The sequence below is a fragment of the Neoarius graeffei genome, chromosome 5 (assembly GCF_027579695.1).
Source record: "Neoarius graeffei isolate fNeoGra1 chromosome 5, fNeoGra1.pri, whole genome shotgun sequence".
Classification (NCBI taxonomy): Eukaryota; Metazoa; Chordata; class Actinopteri; order Siluriformes; family Ariidae; genus Neoarius; species Neoarius graeffei.
Window position 1 is genome coordinate 79,500,237 of NC_083573.1, and position 18,919 is coordinate 79,519,155.

The 18,919-nt window shown below is 39.3% G+C and overlaps 1 protein-coding gene across 2 annotated transcripts in view; it reads left to right on the forward strand.

Moving 5' to 3' along the window:
• LOC132887089 (collagen alpha-1(XVIII) chain-like) overlaps positions 1 to 18,919 on the forward strand; it is a 214,242-nt gene that overhangs the window by 169,542 nt on the left and 25,781 nt on the right. The window contains exons 25-34 of one of the 2 annotated variants that reach the window (XM_060922455.1): positions 1,463 to 1,552; positions 3,915 to 3,950; positions 4,933 to 4,986; positions 5,152 to 5,208; positions 6,044 to 6,103; positions 6,209 to 6,250; positions 12,876 to 12,897; positions 13,189 to 13,266; positions 17,528 to 17,553; positions 17,805 to 17,894. In XM_060922455.1, coding sequence (XP_060778438.1) covers positions 1,463 to 1,552; positions 3,915 to 3,950; positions 4,933 to 4,986; positions 5,152 to 5,208; positions 6,044 to 6,103; positions 6,209 to 6,250; positions 12,876 to 12,897; positions 13,189 to 13,266; positions 17,528 to 17,553; positions 17,805 to 17,894 — 555 coding nt within the window. The remainder of the gene's footprint in view (positions 1 to 1,462; positions 1,553 to 3,914; positions 3,951 to 4,932; positions 4,987 to 5,151; positions 5,209 to 6,043; positions 6,104 to 6,208; positions 6,251 to 12,875; positions 12,898 to 13,188; positions 13,267 to 17,527; positions 17,554 to 17,804; positions 17,895 to 18,919) is intronic. The other variant, XM_060922456.1, reaches the window with a different exon arrangement.

The following is an 18,919-nucleotide window of genomic DNA, read 5'->3' on the forward strand; positions in this document are numbered from 1 at the left end:
AGAGCTGTCGCTTTCACTTGATGCGCCCGACGCCATGATTACACGCTTCTCTCCTAGTGCAGTGGGTAGGGCTGACGTCACGGTCTTTTAAAAATGGCGACTCTTGTGCCGTTTAGCGTACTGACTATTATATTTACAATTACCAAGATATTTCGTTGTTTTCTAGTATATAAATTTGATAGAATACTTAAGAATACGTTACTTTGTCACATCAGCAACTGTATATATTATATTTGGTACCCCTTTAAAGAAGCAGCTTTGGGACCAAAAGGTTGCTGGTTTGAGTCCCTGGACCAACAGGAATGGCTGAAGTGCCCTTGAGCAAGGCACCTGAACCCCAACTGCTCCCCAGGCTGCTCTGGGTATGTTATACGTTGTTCTGGATAAGAGCGTCTGCTAAATGCCTGTAATGTAATGTAATACTTTAACTCTATGTTCACACAAGAAATCAACAAAGCAGCATGTGACATTCAGTGTCTATGAACGTCCATGACGCTGAGCCGCGGTTTCAGCAAATGCAATAGCAGCAAGCACCAAAGCAACAAGTAACATTTGAATTGATATTTTCTCAATTCTACATGAATTAGATGCCTTCATATACATACATTTTACAATAGTCTATTTCATTTATAGAACATTGTTAAATGAAGGAACATCACCATAAAACATGGTGTGTTGCTTATTTCTTGATATCAGATTTATACAGGGTGTTTCAAAATTTTATATCATTTCACAAGCTAATAACTTTGCCAATTCTTGTTCAATTGACCTCAAGTTTTAACAGCATGTGTGGAAACAGGTCAAAATGTTATGTTTAATGTTTGTTCTTTTTATCTTTTTAGGTATAGAAATGCCATTCACTGGAAAAGAAAAGGCGTTTTGTGTGTTAGAGTACACTCGAACACAGTCAAACAAGCCTGTGCAGCGTATGTTTATGAGAGAATTCTCTAAAAATGCACCAACTGCAATGCAGATTTGGACATGGCACAAAAAATTCAAAGAGGAAGGCTGTCTGTGTGTCTCTGTGTGTGTCTCGTGTCTCAGGTGGCACGCATATTGAAAATTTGTGAAATCGTTCATGGACTCCACATACCTTTGAATTTCTCATTCAAATTTTGAGGAATAAATTTTATATTGCTCAACATTAAGCCTGTTCAGTTTCATTTGCCGAGACTATGTAGTTTCTGGGATATTTGTATCTCAAATAATATCAAATTCTTTGAAATACCCTGTATAATACATTAATGGCTCATGGCTGATTCAGGTACAAATCCAGTTCATTTTAAAAAATGCGAGAAAGTTTTGTCAGGTTTTATATGTAAATGTACGTGAACTTGTTTGTATTTGTTTTTCAGCTGCTTTTTATGTGCATACATATATGCTCGTTTGTTTGTGTGTGTGTGTGTGTGTGTGTGTGTGTGTGTGTGTGTGTGTGTGTGTGTGTGTGTGTGTGTGTGTGTAGGGTGAAAAAGGAGATCCAGGGATCACTGTTGGTGCAGATGGTTTACTGTTGTCTGGAATGAATGGGCCTCAGGGACCAAAAGGACTCAAGGTGCCTTCTGTTTAATAAACTTTATCTATCTATATGCTTTGCAATGTGAAGTGTGTGTGTGTGTGGGGGGGGGGCAGAAAAAGAAAGAAAGAAAAGTATGAAATAATGGAATAAAAATGCAATACATACTGGGAATGAAAAAGCAGAATAAAAGTAAAATTATTAAAATAATTTCAAAATGATTTAATAGTCGTGGCAAAAAATAAGGCAAATTATAAGCATTTATAATACTAAAGTGCAAATATATATGTATAATGTGTGTGTGTGTGTGTGTGTGTGTGTGTGTGTGTGTGTGTGTGTGTACACACACACACAGTGGTGCTTGAAAGTTTGTGAACCCTTTAGAATGTTCTATATTTCTGCATAAATATGACCTAAAACATCATCAGATTTTCACACAAGTCCTAAAAGTAGATAAAGAGAACCCAGTTAAACAAATGAGACAAAAATATTATACTTGGTCATTTATTTATTGAGGAAAATTATCCAATATTACATATCTGTGAGTGGCAAAAGTATGTGAACCTTTGCTTTCGGTATCTGGTGTGACCCCCTTGTGCAGCAATAACTGCAACTAAACGTTTCCGGTAACTGTTGATCACTCCTGCACACCGGCTTGGAGGAATTTTAGCCCATTCCTCCATACAGAACAGCTTCAACTCTGGGATGTTGGTGGGTTTCTTCACATGAACTGCTCACTTCAGGTCCTTCCACAACATTTCGATTGGATTAAGGTCAGGACTTTGACTTGGCCATTCCAAAACATTAACTTTATTCTTCTTTAACCATTCTTTGGTAGAACGACTTGTGTGCTTAGGGTCGTTGTCTTGCTGCATGACCCACCTTCTCTTGAGATTCAGTTCATGGACAGATGTCCTGACATTTTCCTTTAGAATTCGCTGGTATAATTCAGAATTCATTGTTCCATCAATGATGGCAAGCTGTCCTGGCCCAGATGCAGCAAAACAGGCCCAAACCATGATACTACCACCACCGTGTTTCACAGATGGGATAAGGTTCTTATGCTGGAATGCAGTGTTTTCCTTTCTCCAAACATAATGCTTCTCATTTAAACCAAAAAGTTCTATTTCATCCATCCACAAAACATTTTTCCAATAGCCTTCTGGCTTGTCCACGTGATCTTCAGCAAACTGCAGATGAGCAGCAATTTTCTTTTTGGAGAGCAGTGGCTTTCTCCTTGCAACCCTGCCATGCACACCATTGTTGTTCAGTGTTCTCCTGATGTTGGACTCATGAACATTAACATTAGCCAATGTGAGAGAGGCCTTCAGTTGCTTAGAAGTTACCCTGGGGTCCTTTAAGACCTCGCCGACTATTACACGCCTTGCTCTTGGAGTGATCTTTGTTGGTCGACCACTCCTGGGGAGGGTAACAATGGTCTTGAATTTCCTCCATTTGTACACAATCTGTCTGACTGTGGATTGGTGGAGTCCAAACTCTTTAGAGCTGGTTTTGTAACCTTTTCCAGCCTGATGAGCATCAACAATGCTTTTTCTGAGGTCCTCAGAAATCTCCTTTGTTCGTGCCATGATACACTTCCACAAACATGTGTTGTGAAGATCAGTCTTTGATAGATCCCTGTTCTTTAAATAAAACAGGGTGCCCACTCACACCTGATTGTCATCCCATTGATTGAAAACACCTGACTCTAATTTCACCTTCAAATGAACTGCTAATCCTAGAGGTTCACATACTTTTGCCACTCACAGATATGTAATATTGAATCATTTTCCTCAATAAATAAATGAACAAGTGTAATATTTTTGTCTCATTTGTTTAACTGGGTTCTCTTTATCTACTTTTAGGACTTGTGTGAAAATCTGATGATGTTTTAGGTCATATTTATGCAGAAATATAGAACATTCTAAAGGGTTCACAAACTTTCAAGCACCATTGTGTGTGTGTGTGTGTATGTATGTATGTATGTATGTATGTTTAAATCACCGACAAATAGAACCTAACAAATTTTTATTGTTAATGCACTCCAGAGCTTCTATTTTTAAACTTGCTTATTGCTTAATTACATGTACAGTATAATAATATAAACATAGCAATATCACTCATGACTTTGGTTTAAATAAACTCACCACTGAAGAATACATTATGCATGGATTCATTTATACAAATATTTCAATGTAATGTTGCTTCCATTACTAATCTGTGTGGTTTCCGTAGCTTGGATTCATTACTGTTGTAATAGTATTGTTTTTGTTTTAAGTGAGCATGTTATTGAGTTTAATTTGAATTTCCACTGGTTAACTCTCTGCAGATTTTTGTTCGAGAGTTAACCAGATAATGTTCATTCATTCTCTAAAAATGTCAACATGTCCTGTCTTTTCAGGGTGACAGAGGTGTTCCTGGACTGCCTGGTATAATGGTGAGTGCAAAGACATGACAATGATATATCTCACTGGCCACTTTATTAGGAACACCCATCCACCTGCTGTTTGACGCAGTTCTCTAAATCAGCCGATCCCTTGACAGCAGCACAATGCACAAAATCATGCAGATACAAATTGAGAGCTTCAGTTAATGTTCACTTCAAACATCAGAATGGGAAAAATTGTGATCTCTAAGTGTGACTTTCACTGGGTGTCAGTTTGAGCCAGATGGACTGGTTTGAGTATTTCAGAAACTGCTGATCTCCTGGGATTTTCACACACAACAGTCTCTCGAGTTTACAGAGAATGGTGTGAAAAACAAAAAACATTGAGTGAGCGACAGTTCTGTGGATGGAAACAAATGCCTTGTTGATAAGAGAGGTCAGAGGGAAACGGCCAGATTGGTTTGAGCTGCCAGGAAGGATATAGTAACTCATAGCAACTCTTTACAACCATGGTGAGCAGAAAAGCATCTCAGCATGCAACAGCAGAAGACCACATTGGGTTCCATTCCTGCAGCTAAGAACAGGAATCTCAGAATCAAGAACAAGTTCCTATTAAAGTGGCCAGTGTTTGTGTGTGTATTAAAAAAAAATATATATATATATATATATATATATATATATATATATATATAGAGAGAGAGAGAGAGAGAGAGAGAGAGATAATTGGCCATTTGAGTTGCTATTATTTTGTTTGTCACGCACTAGTTTGAAGCATTTTCTGTTTTTTCCCCCTGTGCCTTTGTTGTATGGCTACAGCTGCTTCTGTTCAAAGTGTTTTGGAAAATGTTGTGAGGCCAGAGTTGCCTGTACTGAAGTCAACCAAGTGGAACAGTTTTCCTTTTTTTCTGGCACGTTCCACTTCTTCCAGCTTGACTTCATTTGTCTGTGCACCTGTTATAAAGGCTGCAGTACTGATTGGAACACAGTCGTGCCCCAAGGTCATTATTTTTCTGTGTTTGGCTTTATCAAACAGGGCCCAGTCGGACCAAGTGGACCCAAAGGGGAGTTTGGATTTCCTGGCCGCCCAGTAAGTTAACATACGTTAACATTCTGCCATGCAAATCCAGCATATTTTCTTGGGCTCTCTGTGTTTATTGCAGATGTTGTGCATCTAAATATGGTCAAATATTGTGACTGGGGTTCATATGGTTTGCACATTAATATTTCGACCTCTTCTGTGTCTGTGCTATAGGGTCGTCCTGGTCTCAGTGGACACAAAGGAGAAAAGGGAGACTCAAATGGATTACCGGTATGTATCACGCATGTACGGTCAACTGCAGAATTATTGGCAACGTTCGAGAAAATGTTCAATCATTTTGTCATGACTCACCTTGGGGAAAACTATAGGACCGAAAACAAAAGCATGTTTGTTCACCTGCACAAGGTGTGTAATGGATAGCCAAAAAGCATAAACAGTTACTAATAGTAATTTTAAAAGTTATAATTAAATTAATTGGGCCCATACTTTTAAAAAGGCTAGAACAGATAAACATTTGATATGAAGATTTGCTCGAGGTGTTTGTTTGTTTGTTTGTTTGTTTGTTTGTTTGTTTGTTTGTTTGTTTGTTTGTTTTCTTTTTTTTTTCTGTCCAGGTATGTTTTCACCAAATATTCATTGTGGACATGTTGATCAACAAATGAACTACTCAATAATTTCCTGCGATTAAAAATATTGCTTTAAAGGTGCGATGTGTAAGAATTTGTAAGGATTTTAGTTTAAAACATTCAAAAAAAAAACCTAAGTTTAGCAACAAAATATGAGGAAATAAGGTTTGACATTATGCCAAAGATGTTGGGAACAAACAAACAAACAAACAGATGGAGGTGAAAACATCACCTCCTCCAACAAAGGTGACAGAGGTAAAAAAAAAAAAAGCATACTCTTGCTTTATTTTAGGGATTGCATAATCATTCTACACTTTATAGCTTGACTAGGCTATGAAATCTTAATTTTTAGTCGTTTAATTCCTAATAATAATAATATTGCTGTATTCTCTCTCTCTCTCTCTCTCTCTCTCTCTCTCTCTCTCAATGTATCTACTTTTTTATCCATCCATCCCTCAACAATCCACTGATTATGAAAGGGCCCACCTGGTCCCCCCGGCCCACCTGGACGTCCTGGAATATTTAACTGTCCCAGAGGAGTAAGTGTAACCTGTTCCCACTTCCTGCTTCCCCCTTTTTTCTTGCTCCTATTGAAATGTACCTCAGTGATTCACCGTGTCTGCTTTACCTTCGCATGTTCATAGACTGTGTTCCCGATTCCTCCCCGGCCCCACTGTAAAACATCCGTAAGTGACGTGGGTCATGTGCTGGTATTCATACTCAACCCCAGAGTCTGTTTCGCACTCACTGTGTGTCTCTCAGGCCTGGTATATGGTGCTTTTGCCAACGTATTGTCCAGTATTCATGAAGTTACATCCTAACTCAAGAAATAATCCAGTGTTTTCCAGTATAATTTCTATCTGCTTTACCTGTAGCATGTGAAAGATTCCTACAAACAGTCATTTAGATATGTTATACAGCACCGAGAAAAGAACAGAAACACAATTTTTAATGCTCACTTATAATGGAAGTCGAAGTGAAGTTGTTGAATAGTCTGTAAATATTACCATGCAGTGCAAATTTTTGGAGAATTATTGAAAATAATTCTTCACTGGAAGTTAAATTAAGCTCCAAGACTGTATTATTCATACACTCAGAGGTTTAGTAAATTGGCTGTATGAGTCTGGTGTCAGGTGGCACAGCAAGAAGGGTCTGGAGTCTTTCTGTGTGGAGTTTCCATGTTCTCTTGGTGCCTGCGTGGTTCTCCTCTAGGTGCTCCGGTTTCCTCCCACAGTCCAAAGACATGCAGATTCGGTCAACTGGCTACTCTAAATTGCCAAGAGGTGTGAATGTGAGTGTGAATGGGTGTTCAACTTTGTGATAGTCCTGTGATAGATTGGCAACCTGCCCAGTATGTTCCCCAACTCTCACCTGAAGTCAGCTGGGATTGACTTCAGCTTCCCCCGGGAACCTGATGGACAAGTGGGAGAGATAATGGATGGATGGATGGATGGATGGATGGATGGAAGGATGGATGGATGGAGAATGAAGTTACAAGGATACCACAAAACCCTTGGGAAAGTGTAAATAACCGGAAATGCTTTTTATTGTATTGCTCCATTGTTGGAACTTTGGATGAAGCTAGATAAAAACAATTTTGATAAGACAGTTTGTCATATCTGTCATTTACAGTTACTGAGTGCAGTCCAGAGCATCGTTTTAAATTTGTGTGATATAGTCACCTATTTTAAAAATTGAAAAAAAAATCTCCCTTAAACTTCCATTATGAGAGAATTTTGAGTGAACTCTTCTAGGGAAATGGATTGAAATTTTTGGATGTGGTAATCACACTGGGTAGAGATTAGGTTTGAAAAAAAAACTTGGAGTATTTCTTGAGTCTGTTTCTGCTCATTTCTCCATTTTGGCAAAGCATCATATTGTTTGTCCTTTGCCCTTTATCCACCCTGCTTCATACAATCGCATGAAGTTTTACAACTTGAAGTATGTAGTTGTAGATCAGAGGTGTCTTGTCCACAAAAAGCCAGTGTTGCTAAAGGTTTTTATTTCAGCCAAGCTGGAACACACCTGATATATCTTGTATAAAGGCATTTAATTAATAAGAAGAAACTATTAATTGAAATGAATCAGGTTCTGCTCCTGCTTGATTGGAAGGCAAACCTACAGAACGCTGGCAATTTAGGTTAAATTGGACACCTTTGTTGTTGAACATCTGAAGTCTGTCTGTGTGAGTTCAAAAGTTCAGGTTGATTGTGAAAACAAGCCATGTGCTTAATGGGCAATGTCTGAGAAGTGTGTAAAGCCTTGAGTGAGTGATTTAGGCCCTGTCCACACGGCAACGGATTCAGGTGAATCTGATAAAATTGTTTATCGTTTCGGCCTGGCGTCCACACGGCACCGGCGTTTTGGGTGCCCCAAAACGATATTTTTTGAGAACGGGTTCTAGAGTGGAAAAATCTGGCAACAGCGCCGTTGCAAAGTCGTCTGGATGAGTAGAACGGATTTGTTTACGATGACGTCACAACCACATGACTACAAGCAGCACTCTCGCTGTTTTGTATGAACCACTGCATTGCATTCACTTTTGTATGCAGCTTTTCTTTTAAATAAACAAGTAACTGAACCATTTCTTGAATTTCTTTTTTTTATTGGATAAGACCGCTTTTCAAAATGTTCACACACAATATAAAAAAGTTATATAAATTATATAAAAATGCTTTTCAAAATGTTCACACACAATAAGAAAATTAAGTTATATAAAACTATGCACACTAATAAAACTAATTTGTACACACAGAAGGCACGATTTCCTCACGTAGTTGCAGCCATCTTCTTCTTGTTGTTGTGTGTTTGTTCCTGTGAGTACTTCATGCCGGGTAGAAGAAGGGGTTTATGCGCATGCGTCCTACTTCTTCCATTGTTACAGCACACGTAGAGGTGTGGCATGTGTATTGCATCGTTTTCAGCAAGCGTTGCGTTGCCATATGTACCTGATATTTTACTGATCCGTTGCCCATGTGGACGCGATATTTTTTTTAATAAAATCTCGTTGCCGTTGTCGTGTGGATGTAGCCTTAATTGACATGAAATTACAGTTGAGCTGTTCTTTATAGCTCACAATCGAAAGCAAAGTCTTGGAGGACCATACATCTTAGACACTTCCTTGCTTTAGCCATTTGAAGTTGAAACACGTATGGTAACATGAAATGGTGTAATAAAGTGGAGCTCCTTGTCGATGACCCCAATTCTGAAAAAGTTTGGTCACTGTGAAAAACATAAATAAAAACAGAATGTGAAGATTTGTAAATAATGGGAACTCTATATTTCATTGAAAATAGTACAAAGACAACATATCAAATGTTGAAACTGAGAAATTTTATTGGGGTTTTTTTTTGAAAAATATATGCTCATTTTGAATCTGATGTCAGCAACACATTTCAGAAAAGTTTGGATGGGTCAACAAAAGACTGAAAAAATTGTGTCATATTAAAAAAAAAAATCCTAAATTGGTTAATTGGCAACAGGCCAGTAACAAGATTGGATATAAAAAGAGCATCCCAGAGAGGCGGAGTCTCTCAGAAGTAAAGCTGGGGAGGGGTTCATCGCTCTGTGAAAGACTGCGTGGGCAAACAGTGGAACAATTTAAGAATAACATTCCTCAATGAAAAAATTGCAAAGAATTTTGGGATCACATCATCTATGGTACATAATATCATTAAAAGACTCAGAGAATCTGGAGAAACCTCTGTATGTAAGAGACGAGGCTGAAAACTGGCACTGGATCCCTGTGATCTTCAGGCCCTCAGGCGACACTGCATCAAAAGCAGGACACCTGTCTGTAGTGGAAATCACTATATGGGCTCAGGAACACTTCAGAAAACCATCGTCTGTGAAAACAGTTCATTACAGCATCCACAAATGCAAGTTAAAACCAGATATAAATAATATCCAGAAATACCGCCACTTTCTTGGGGCCCGGGCTCTTTTACGATGGACTGAGGTGAAGTGGAAAATTGTCCCGAGGTCTGACGAATCAAAAGTACAAATTCTTTTTAGAAGTCATGGACACCACGCCCTCCAGGCTAAAGAGGAGAGGGACCATCCGGCTTGATATCAGTGCACAGTTCAAAAGCCAGCATCTGTGATGGTATGAGGGTGCATTAGTGCACATGACATGGGTAGCTTGTACATCTGGGAAGGCATCATTAATGCTGAATGATATATACACGTTTCAGAGCAATATGCTGCCATCCAGACAAAATCTTTTTTAGGGAAGGCCTTCCTTCTTTCAGCAAGACAATGCCAAACCGCTTTCTGCACATATTAAAACTGCATAGCTCCATAGTAAAAGAGCCCGGGTGCTAAACTGGCCTGCCTACAGTCCAGACCTGTCTCCCATTTAAAATATTTGGTGCATTATGAAGTGCAAAATATGACAAAGAAGACCCCGAACTGTTGAGCAACTGAAATCGTATATCAGGCAAGAATGGGACAGCATTTCACTTTGAAAACTACAGCAACTGGTCTCCTCAGTTCCCAAACATTTACAGAGAGTTGTTAAAAGAAGACGTGATGCAACACAGTGGTAAACATGCCCCAGTTCCAACTTTTTTGAAACGTGTTGCTGGCATCAAATTCAAAATGAGCATATATTTTTCAAAAAAACAATAAACTTTCTCAGTTTCAACAGTTGATATGTTGTCTTTGTACTACACTGAGTGCAGAATTATTAGGCAAGTTGTATTTTTGAGGATTAGTTTTATTATTGAACAACAACTATGTTCTCAATCAACCAAAAAGTCTCATAAATATCAAAGCTGAATATGTATGGAAGTTAGAGTGGGGCGTTTTTAGTTTTGGCCATTTTAGGAGAATATGTATGTGTTCAGGTAACTTTCACTGTGCAGAATTATTAGGCAACTTAATAAAAACCAAATATGTAGCCATTTCACTTATTTATTTTCACCAGGTACACTGATATGACAACTCCAGATTTGCAAATAAACATATCTGACATTCAAACACAAAACAAAAACAAATCAGTGACCAATATAGCCACCCTTCTTCATGAGGACACTCAAAAGCCTTCCATCCATAGATTCTGTCAATTTCTTTATCTGTTCACGACCAACATTGTGTGCAGCAGCAACCACGGCCTCCCAGATGCTGTTCAGAGAGGTGTACTGTTTTCCCTCTTTGTAGACCTCACATTTTATAATGGACCACAGGTTCTCTATGGGGTTTAGGTCAGGTGAACAAGGGGGCCATGTCATTATTTTTTCACCTTTCAGGCCTTTACTGGCTAGCCATGCAGTGGAGTATTTGGACGCATGAGATGGAGCGTTATCCTGCATGAAAATCATGTTCTTCTTGAAAGATGCTGACTTTTTCCTATACCACTGCTTGAAGAAGGTTTCTTCCAGGAACTGGCAGTAGGTCTGGGAGTTGAGTTTGAGTCCATCCTCAACTCGAAAAGGTCCAACAAGCTCATCTTTGATGATACCAGCCCATAGCAGTACTCCACCTCCACCTTGCTGGCGTCTGAGTCAGAGTGGAGCTCTGTGCCCATTACTGATCCAGCCACAGGCCCATCCATCTGGCCCATCAAGAGTCACTCTCATCTCATCAGACCACAGCACCTTAGAAAAATCAGTCTTAAGATATTTCTTGGCCCAGTCTTGACGTTTTATCTTGTGTGCCTTACTCAGTGGTGGTCGTTTTTCAGCCTTCCTTACCTTGGCCATGTCCCTCAGTATTGCACACCTTGTACTCTTTGACACTCCAGGAATGTTGCAACTCTGGAATATGGCAGAACTGGATGCTAATGGCTGCTTGTTAGCTTCACGCTTGATTTTCCGCAGATCATGTGCAGTTATTTTGCGCCTTTTTTTTCCCCACACGCTTCTTTCGACCCTGTTGACTATTTGCAATGAAACGCTTGATTGTTCGGTGATCACGTTTCAACATCTTCGCAATTTCAAGAGTGCTGCATCCGTCTGCAAGACATCTCACAATTTTAGACTTTTCAAAGTCTGTCAGATCTCTCTTCTGACCCATTTTGCCAGAGGAAAAGAGGTTGCCTAATAATTATGCACACCTGATATAGGGTGTTGATGTCATTAGACCACACCCCCTCTCATTACACAGATGCACAGCACCTGATATACTTAATTGGTAGTAGGCTTTCAAGCCTAAACAGCTTGGAGTGGGACAACATGCATTAAAAGGATGTGGTCAAAATACTCACTTGCCTAATAATTCTGCACTCAGTGTATTTTCAATGAAATATAGGGGTTCCATGATTTGCAAATGATCACATTCTGTTTTTATTTACAGTTTACACAGCGTCCCAACTTTTTTGGAGTTGGGGGTGTCATAAAACATAGTTTGAAATGCAAATTTGTGCCCAAGTCCAGTCAATCATTGAACTTTCACAGAAGTTAAAAGACTAAAATCTGAACTGCATCGGTGATGAGCATGTTGCATGACAGATCAACATGGTATGATTTTGCTCCTCATTTCGTGATGAACTAACTGAGTGTGATCATGACACGATTCCTTTAAAACACAAATATATGAACTAACCTCTGAATATTAGATGGAAGAAGTGGAAAATTCAAATGCTTGTGATTACTTCTAATTTGCTGTTTCTTCTGTATGTAATGTGGTCCAGTCCAGCTACCTCAAGAAAAATTAAATTAGAAGACACAAACATATAGTGTATTGATATATTACATTATTTGGGCGATCAGTTCAGAATAGACATGCAGCAACTAAAATGAGTAGATATGTTTGTGAAAGAATTATCACTTAAAACCATAAGGTCAGACTGAAAACAATTAAAATGCTTGTGGTTGGATTATTATTTTTTCTTTTTTTCAAGAAAAAGTGGATGGTGTCAGTGAACAAAGAGTTTCATGCAAACTATCTCAACAAAATGTTTCTAAAATGTGTATCTGTGAAATGAGATTGAACTACCTTCAGAGATAGATAGATAGATAGATAGATAGATAGATAGATAGATAGATAGATAGATAGATAGATAGATAGATAGAAGCTCGTTTACTAAACCAAACTGGTTGCTACTACTGAAGAAACAGCAACGCCACTGTATTTTGTCTGATGAAAAACATGCGTGCGTATAACACAAGTGTTTTATGTTTGAGTGTTCTCTTTTTTTCTGCTCCATGGATTAAATGTCCTGTTTGTCCAGTGCATGATTACTATCCCAGCTGGTTTCAATCTAAAATCATTCTGTTTGGATTAACACTACTTTGTTTACTACTGTTCAAATTCTGCCCTTCCTGACGACCTGTAATTCTGTGTTCTTCTCCCTTTTTTGGGCTTGCACAGATCAACGGCAGTTCCACTGCAGGTTAGTTTTCAAATCATGCTGATTTAATGCCCCTTTGATTACAAGACCGTTTGATGTAATTGTTCAAGCTGACATGACATGAAGAACAAAATTTTTTAATTTTTTAAGAAGAACAAAATAAGAAATGTCATTCGCACTTTCTCTTTTGCGTTTAATCACTAATTTCAGTGAAGCAATAACTCTCCTTTTCAGAGCTTTAAAATAATAAAATTTCACAAGTGATGGATTTTTGCTCAGTACTCTTTTGCACTTTTGATTTCATTTGTTGCTTTCCCCATTTGTCTCCTTAAGAGGGAGCCAGCTGTTCAACATCTGGAGCCAAAGGGGAGAAGGGTGAAAGGGGTCTTCCTGGCCCTCCAGGTCCCACAAGTATGTCACTTTTTAGTGTCCTTAACTAATATATACAGTGCCTCTACCCCTTGAACTTTTTCACATTTTTCCACCTTACAACCACGAACTTAAAAGTTTTCTATTGAGATTTTATGTGACAGACCAACACAGAGTAGCACATAATTGTGAAGTGAAAAGAAAATGATAAATGGTCTTCAAAATTTTAAACAAATAAAAATCTGAAAAATGTGATGTGCATTAATATTCAGCCCCCCTGCGTCAATACTTTGTAGATCCACCTTTTGCTGCAATTACAGCTGCAAGTCTTTTGTGGTATGTCTCTACCAGCGTTGCACATCTAAACACTGAAATTTTTGCCCATTCTTCTTTGCAAAATAGCTCAAGCTCAGCCAGATTGGATGGAGAGCGTCTGTGAACAGCAATTTTCAAGTCTTGCCACAGATGCTCAATGGGATTTAGGTCTGGACTTTGACTGGGCCATTCTAACACATGAATATTCTTTGATCTAAACGATTCCATTGTAGCTCTGGCTGTATGTTTAGGGTCATTGTCTTGCTGGAAGGTGAATCTCCTTCCCAGTCTCAAGTCTTTTGCAGCCTCCAACAGGTTTTCTTCCAGTATTGCCCTGTATTTAGCTCCATCCATCTTCCCATCAACTCTGACCAGCTTCCCTGTCCCTGCTGAAGAAAAGCATCCCCATAGCATGATGCTGCCGCCACCATGTTTCACAGTGGGGATTTGTGTGTGCAGGGTGATGAGCAGTATTAGTTTTCTGCCACACATAGTGCTTTGCATTTAGGCCAAAAAGTTCAACTTTGGTCTCATCTGACCAAAGCACCTTCTTCCACATGTTTGCTGTGTCCCCTACATGGCTTCTGGCAAACTGCAAACAAGACTTCTTATGCCTGTCTTTCAACAATGGCTTTCTTCTTGCCACTCTTCGAAAAAGGCCAGATTTGTGGAGTGTACGACTTATAGTTGTCCTGTGCACAGATTCTCCCACCTGAGCTGTGGATTTCTGCAGCTCCTCCAGAGTGAGCATGGGTCTCTTGGCTGCTTCTCTGACCAGTGCTCTCCTTGCTCGCTCTGTCAGTTTAGGTGGACGGCCATGTCTTGGTAGGTTTGCAGTTGTGCCATACTTTTTCCATTTTTGAATGATGGATTGAACAGTGCTTCTTGAGATGTTCAGAGCTTGGGATATTTTTTTATAACCTAACCCTGCTTTAAACTTCTCCAGAACTTTATCCCTGACCTGTCTGGTGAGTTCTCTGGTCTTCATGATGCTGTTTGTTCTTCAGCGTTCTCTAACAAACCACTGAGGCCTTCACAGAACAAGTGTATTTATGCTGAGAGTAAATTACACACAGTAAGACTCTATTAACTAATTAGATGACTTCTGAAGGCAATTGATTGCACTGGATTGTATTTAGAGGTATCAGAGTACAGGGGGCTGAATACTAATGCACACCACATTTTTCAGATTTTTATTTGTTTAAAATTTTGAAGACATTTATCATTTTCGTTTCACTTCACAATTATGTGCTACTCTGTGTTGGTCTATCACATAAAATCTCAATAAAAAACTTTTAAGTTTGTGGTTGTAAGGTGGAAAAATGTGAAAAAGTTCAAGGGGTATGAATACTTTTTCAAATGAGAGACAGATACAGTGGGGCAAAAAAGTATTTAGTCAGTCACCAATTGTGCAAGTTCTCCCACTTAAAAAGATGAGAGAGGCCTGTAATTTTCATCATAGGTATACCTCAACTATGAGAGACAAAATGAGGAAAAAAAATCCAGAAAATCACATTGTCTGATTTTTAAATAATTTATTTGCAAATTATGGTGGAAAATAAGTATTTGGTCAATAATAAAATTTCATCTCAATACTTTGTTATATACCCTTTGTTGGGAATGACAGAGGTCAAACATTTTCTGTAAGTCTTCACAAGGTTTTCACACACTGTTGCTGGTATTTTGGCCCATTCCTCCATGCAGATCTCCTCTAGAGCAGTGATGTTTTGGGGCTGTCGCTGGGCAACATGGACTTTCAACTCCCTCCAAAGATTTTCTATGGGGTTGAGATCTGGAGACTGGCTAGGCCACTCCAGGACCTTGAAATGCTTCTTACGAAGCCACTCCTTCATTGCCTGGGTGGTGTGTTTGGGATCATTGTCATGCTGAAAGACCCAGCCACATTTCATCTTCAATGCCCTTACTGATGGAAGGAGGTTTTCACTCAAAATCTCACGATACATGGCCCCATTCATTCTTTCCTTTACACAGATCAGTCGTCCTGGTCCCTTTGCAGAAAAACAGCCCCAAAGCATGATGTTTCCACCCCCATGCTTCACAGTAGGTATGGTGTTCTTTGGATGCAACTCAGCATTCTTTCTCCTCCAAACACGACAAGTTGAGTTTTTACCAAAAAGTTCTATTTTGGTTTCATCTGACCATATGACATTCTCCCAATCCTCTTCTGGATCATCCAAATGCTCTCTAGCAAACTTCAGACGGGCTTGGACATGTACTGGCTTAAGCAGGAGGACACGTCTGGCACTGCAGGATTTGAGTCCCTGGCGGCATAGTGTGTTACTGATGGTAGCCTTTGTTACTTTTGTCCCAGCTCTCTGCAGGTCATTCACTAGGTCCCCCCGTGTGGTTCTGGGATTTTTGCTCACCGTTCTTGTGATCATTTTGACCCCACGGGGTGAGATCTTGCGTGGAGCCCCAGATTGAGGGAGATTATCAGTGGTCTTGTATGTCTTCCATTTTCTAATAATTGCTCCCACAGTTGATTTCTTCACACCAAGCTGCTTACCTATTGCAGATTCAGTCTTCCCAGCCTGGTGCAGGTCTACAATTTTGTTTCTGGTGTCCTTTGACAGCTCTTTGGTCTTGGCCATAGTGGAGTTTGGAGTGTGACTGTTTGAGGTTGTGGACAGGTGTCTTTTATACTGATAACGAGTTCAAACAGGTGCCATTAATACAGGTAATGAGTGGAGGACAGAGGAGCCTCTTAAAGAAGAAGTTACAGGTCTGTGAGAGCCAGAAATCTTGATTGTTTTTAGGTGACCAAATACTTATTTTGCCGAGAAATTTACCAATTAATTCATTAAAAATCCTACAATGTGATTTCCTGGATTCTTTCCCCCCATTCTGTCTCTCATAGTTGAAGTGTACTTATGATGAAAATTACAGGCCTCTCTCATCTTTTTAAGTGGGAGAACTTGCACAATTGGTGGCTGACTAAATACTTTTCTGCCCCACTGTACATAGATAGATACCCCAAATCAGAAAAAGTTGGGATGGTATGGAAAACTTTTGCCAGCAACAAGTCCAAGAGCCAGGGTGTGTCATGGTATGGAGTTGTGTCAGTGCCCTTGGCAAAGGTAACTTACACTTCTGTGATGGCAGCATTAATGCAGAAAAGTACAATGAGATTTTGGAGCAACATATCCTGCCTTCAAGACGACATCTTTTCCAGGGATATTTCAACAAGACAATGTAAAACCACATTCTGCACACATTACAAAGGCATGGCTGTGGAAGAAAAGGGTGCCTGTGCTCTCTGTCTCCAAAAGAGAATGTGTGGCAAATTTTGAAATGAAAACTATGACAATGATGACCCTGTACTCTTTCATACCTTCAGACCTGTTTGCAGGAAGAATAGGACACAATAACACTGAAACACTTCATCACTTTGTGCCTTTTTCTGACTTGGGTTTGTATGTATATATACTGCGTTGGATTTTGGGTGTAAGTCTACAAGACCGGCTGAGAAGTGAACAGATACAAAAACAGCTTGGAGTGTCATGCATCAATGAGAAAGAATCAAGACTTAGGTGGTATGGGCATGTCAAGAGGAGCAAAGATTATATCAGGACTGCCTTAGAGATGCCAGTAGTGGGTAGACAAAGTCAAGGAAGGCAGAAGCTTTGGTGGAGTGACTGTGTGAAGAGGGGCATGCAAGAAAAAGGGATTTCTGCACAAGACACACATGACAGAAAGAGGTGGCATATACTGACCAGAATGGTTGACCCCCCATGGGAACCAATAGCCTGAAGGACAGGATGTTGGTGGGCAGCCATTGAGAGACTAACCCCTGTATAGAGGGGAAAAATGACATTAAACAATGATGATAATGATGTGTGTGTGTGTTTATATATATATATATATATATATATAATGTATAGTACCATATTGGGTACCTTTTCTTTTATTTATTTGTAACATTGCCATTATTTAAACTGTGTTTTTGAACTTTTTGTCTCGATCACAGTTACTATGCTGGGTGCAGGCATCAAGGTGAGTTGGAGACATCTGTTGATTTCACTTCTTTGATGGCCATCACCAGACCGTGACTGAATAAGAATGTGTTCGAAGTCTTAACCTGCAGAACACACTGTGTTTTGTCTGCATTTATTTAGAAAACACTTGTGTGGTTATTTGTCATGTACATATAAGCTATGTGAATTTTTTCTTTTATCTATTTGCATTCTGTGTGTGTGTGTGTGTGTGTGTGTGTGTGTGTGTGTGTGTGTGTGTGTGTGTGACAGGGAGAGAAAGGTGACCATGGTTTCCAGGGCCAGAAGGGAGAAAAAGGTGAAGCTGGGCTTCCAGGGCTGCCAGGAATGTCTGGGTTGGTGGTCAGTAAACACGCACGCACGGACGCACACACACATTTTTGTGCAACATTATATTTGTCTTGTAAATCAGGTAACCATATAGATAATTCCATTTTGAAAACATTGGCCTTTGCTGATAGATTGATTGCATGTTCTTTTATCCTCTTGCCTTGCTCTCTATTCTCTATCTCCCTTTCACATCTCTCTGATCTCTCCCATCTCAATTTTTCTGGTTTGTTCTCTTGTCTGCCTTGCATTTTTCCCCTTTGCCTCTGCCTCCCACTTTCAATCATATTTCTTCATATCTCTATTTTTCCTCATCAAACTCACACCGTTTCTCTTAACTGTATGCTCGTTTGATCTTTTTTTGTGACTTGAAAATTTATGGTTCATGTGCGTTTGTAAAAGATAGATAGACAGACAGACAGACAGACAGACAGACAATTGCCCTGATAACAAACTGGCTTAATTTTTTTTAAGCAAGCCAATGCCTCATGTAATTAGAAATGGATGGAATGGAAATCCTTTATTCAGAGATTAAAAAGAATCCATGCAAAACAAATAAATGAAATGAGGTTCAAACGACGATGAAAATAATGGCAGAGTGCACTTTGCTGAGTGTGTACCTTTTGCTTCATGAATTCAAATTCACATGGTGTAACAAGCAACAAATAAATTACTCCTGTTTGTGCTGCTACCAGAGCAGAGAAAGCTCCTTGAGATACAATCCACATGAAAGTAGTTTCTCTGGTAGCAATAGCTAAGAATTAATTCATAAATTACAACCCCGATTCCAAAAAAGTTGGGACAAAGTACAAATTGTAAATAAAAACGGAATGCAATAATTTACAAATCTCAAAAACTGATATTGTATTCACAATAGAACATAGACAACATATCAAATGTCGAAGGTGAGACATTTTGAAATTTCATGCCAAATATTGGCTCATTTGAAATTTCATGACAGCAACACATCTCAAAAAAGTTGGGACAGGGGCAATAAGAGGCTGGAAAAGTTAAAGGTACAAAAAAGGAACAGCTGGAGG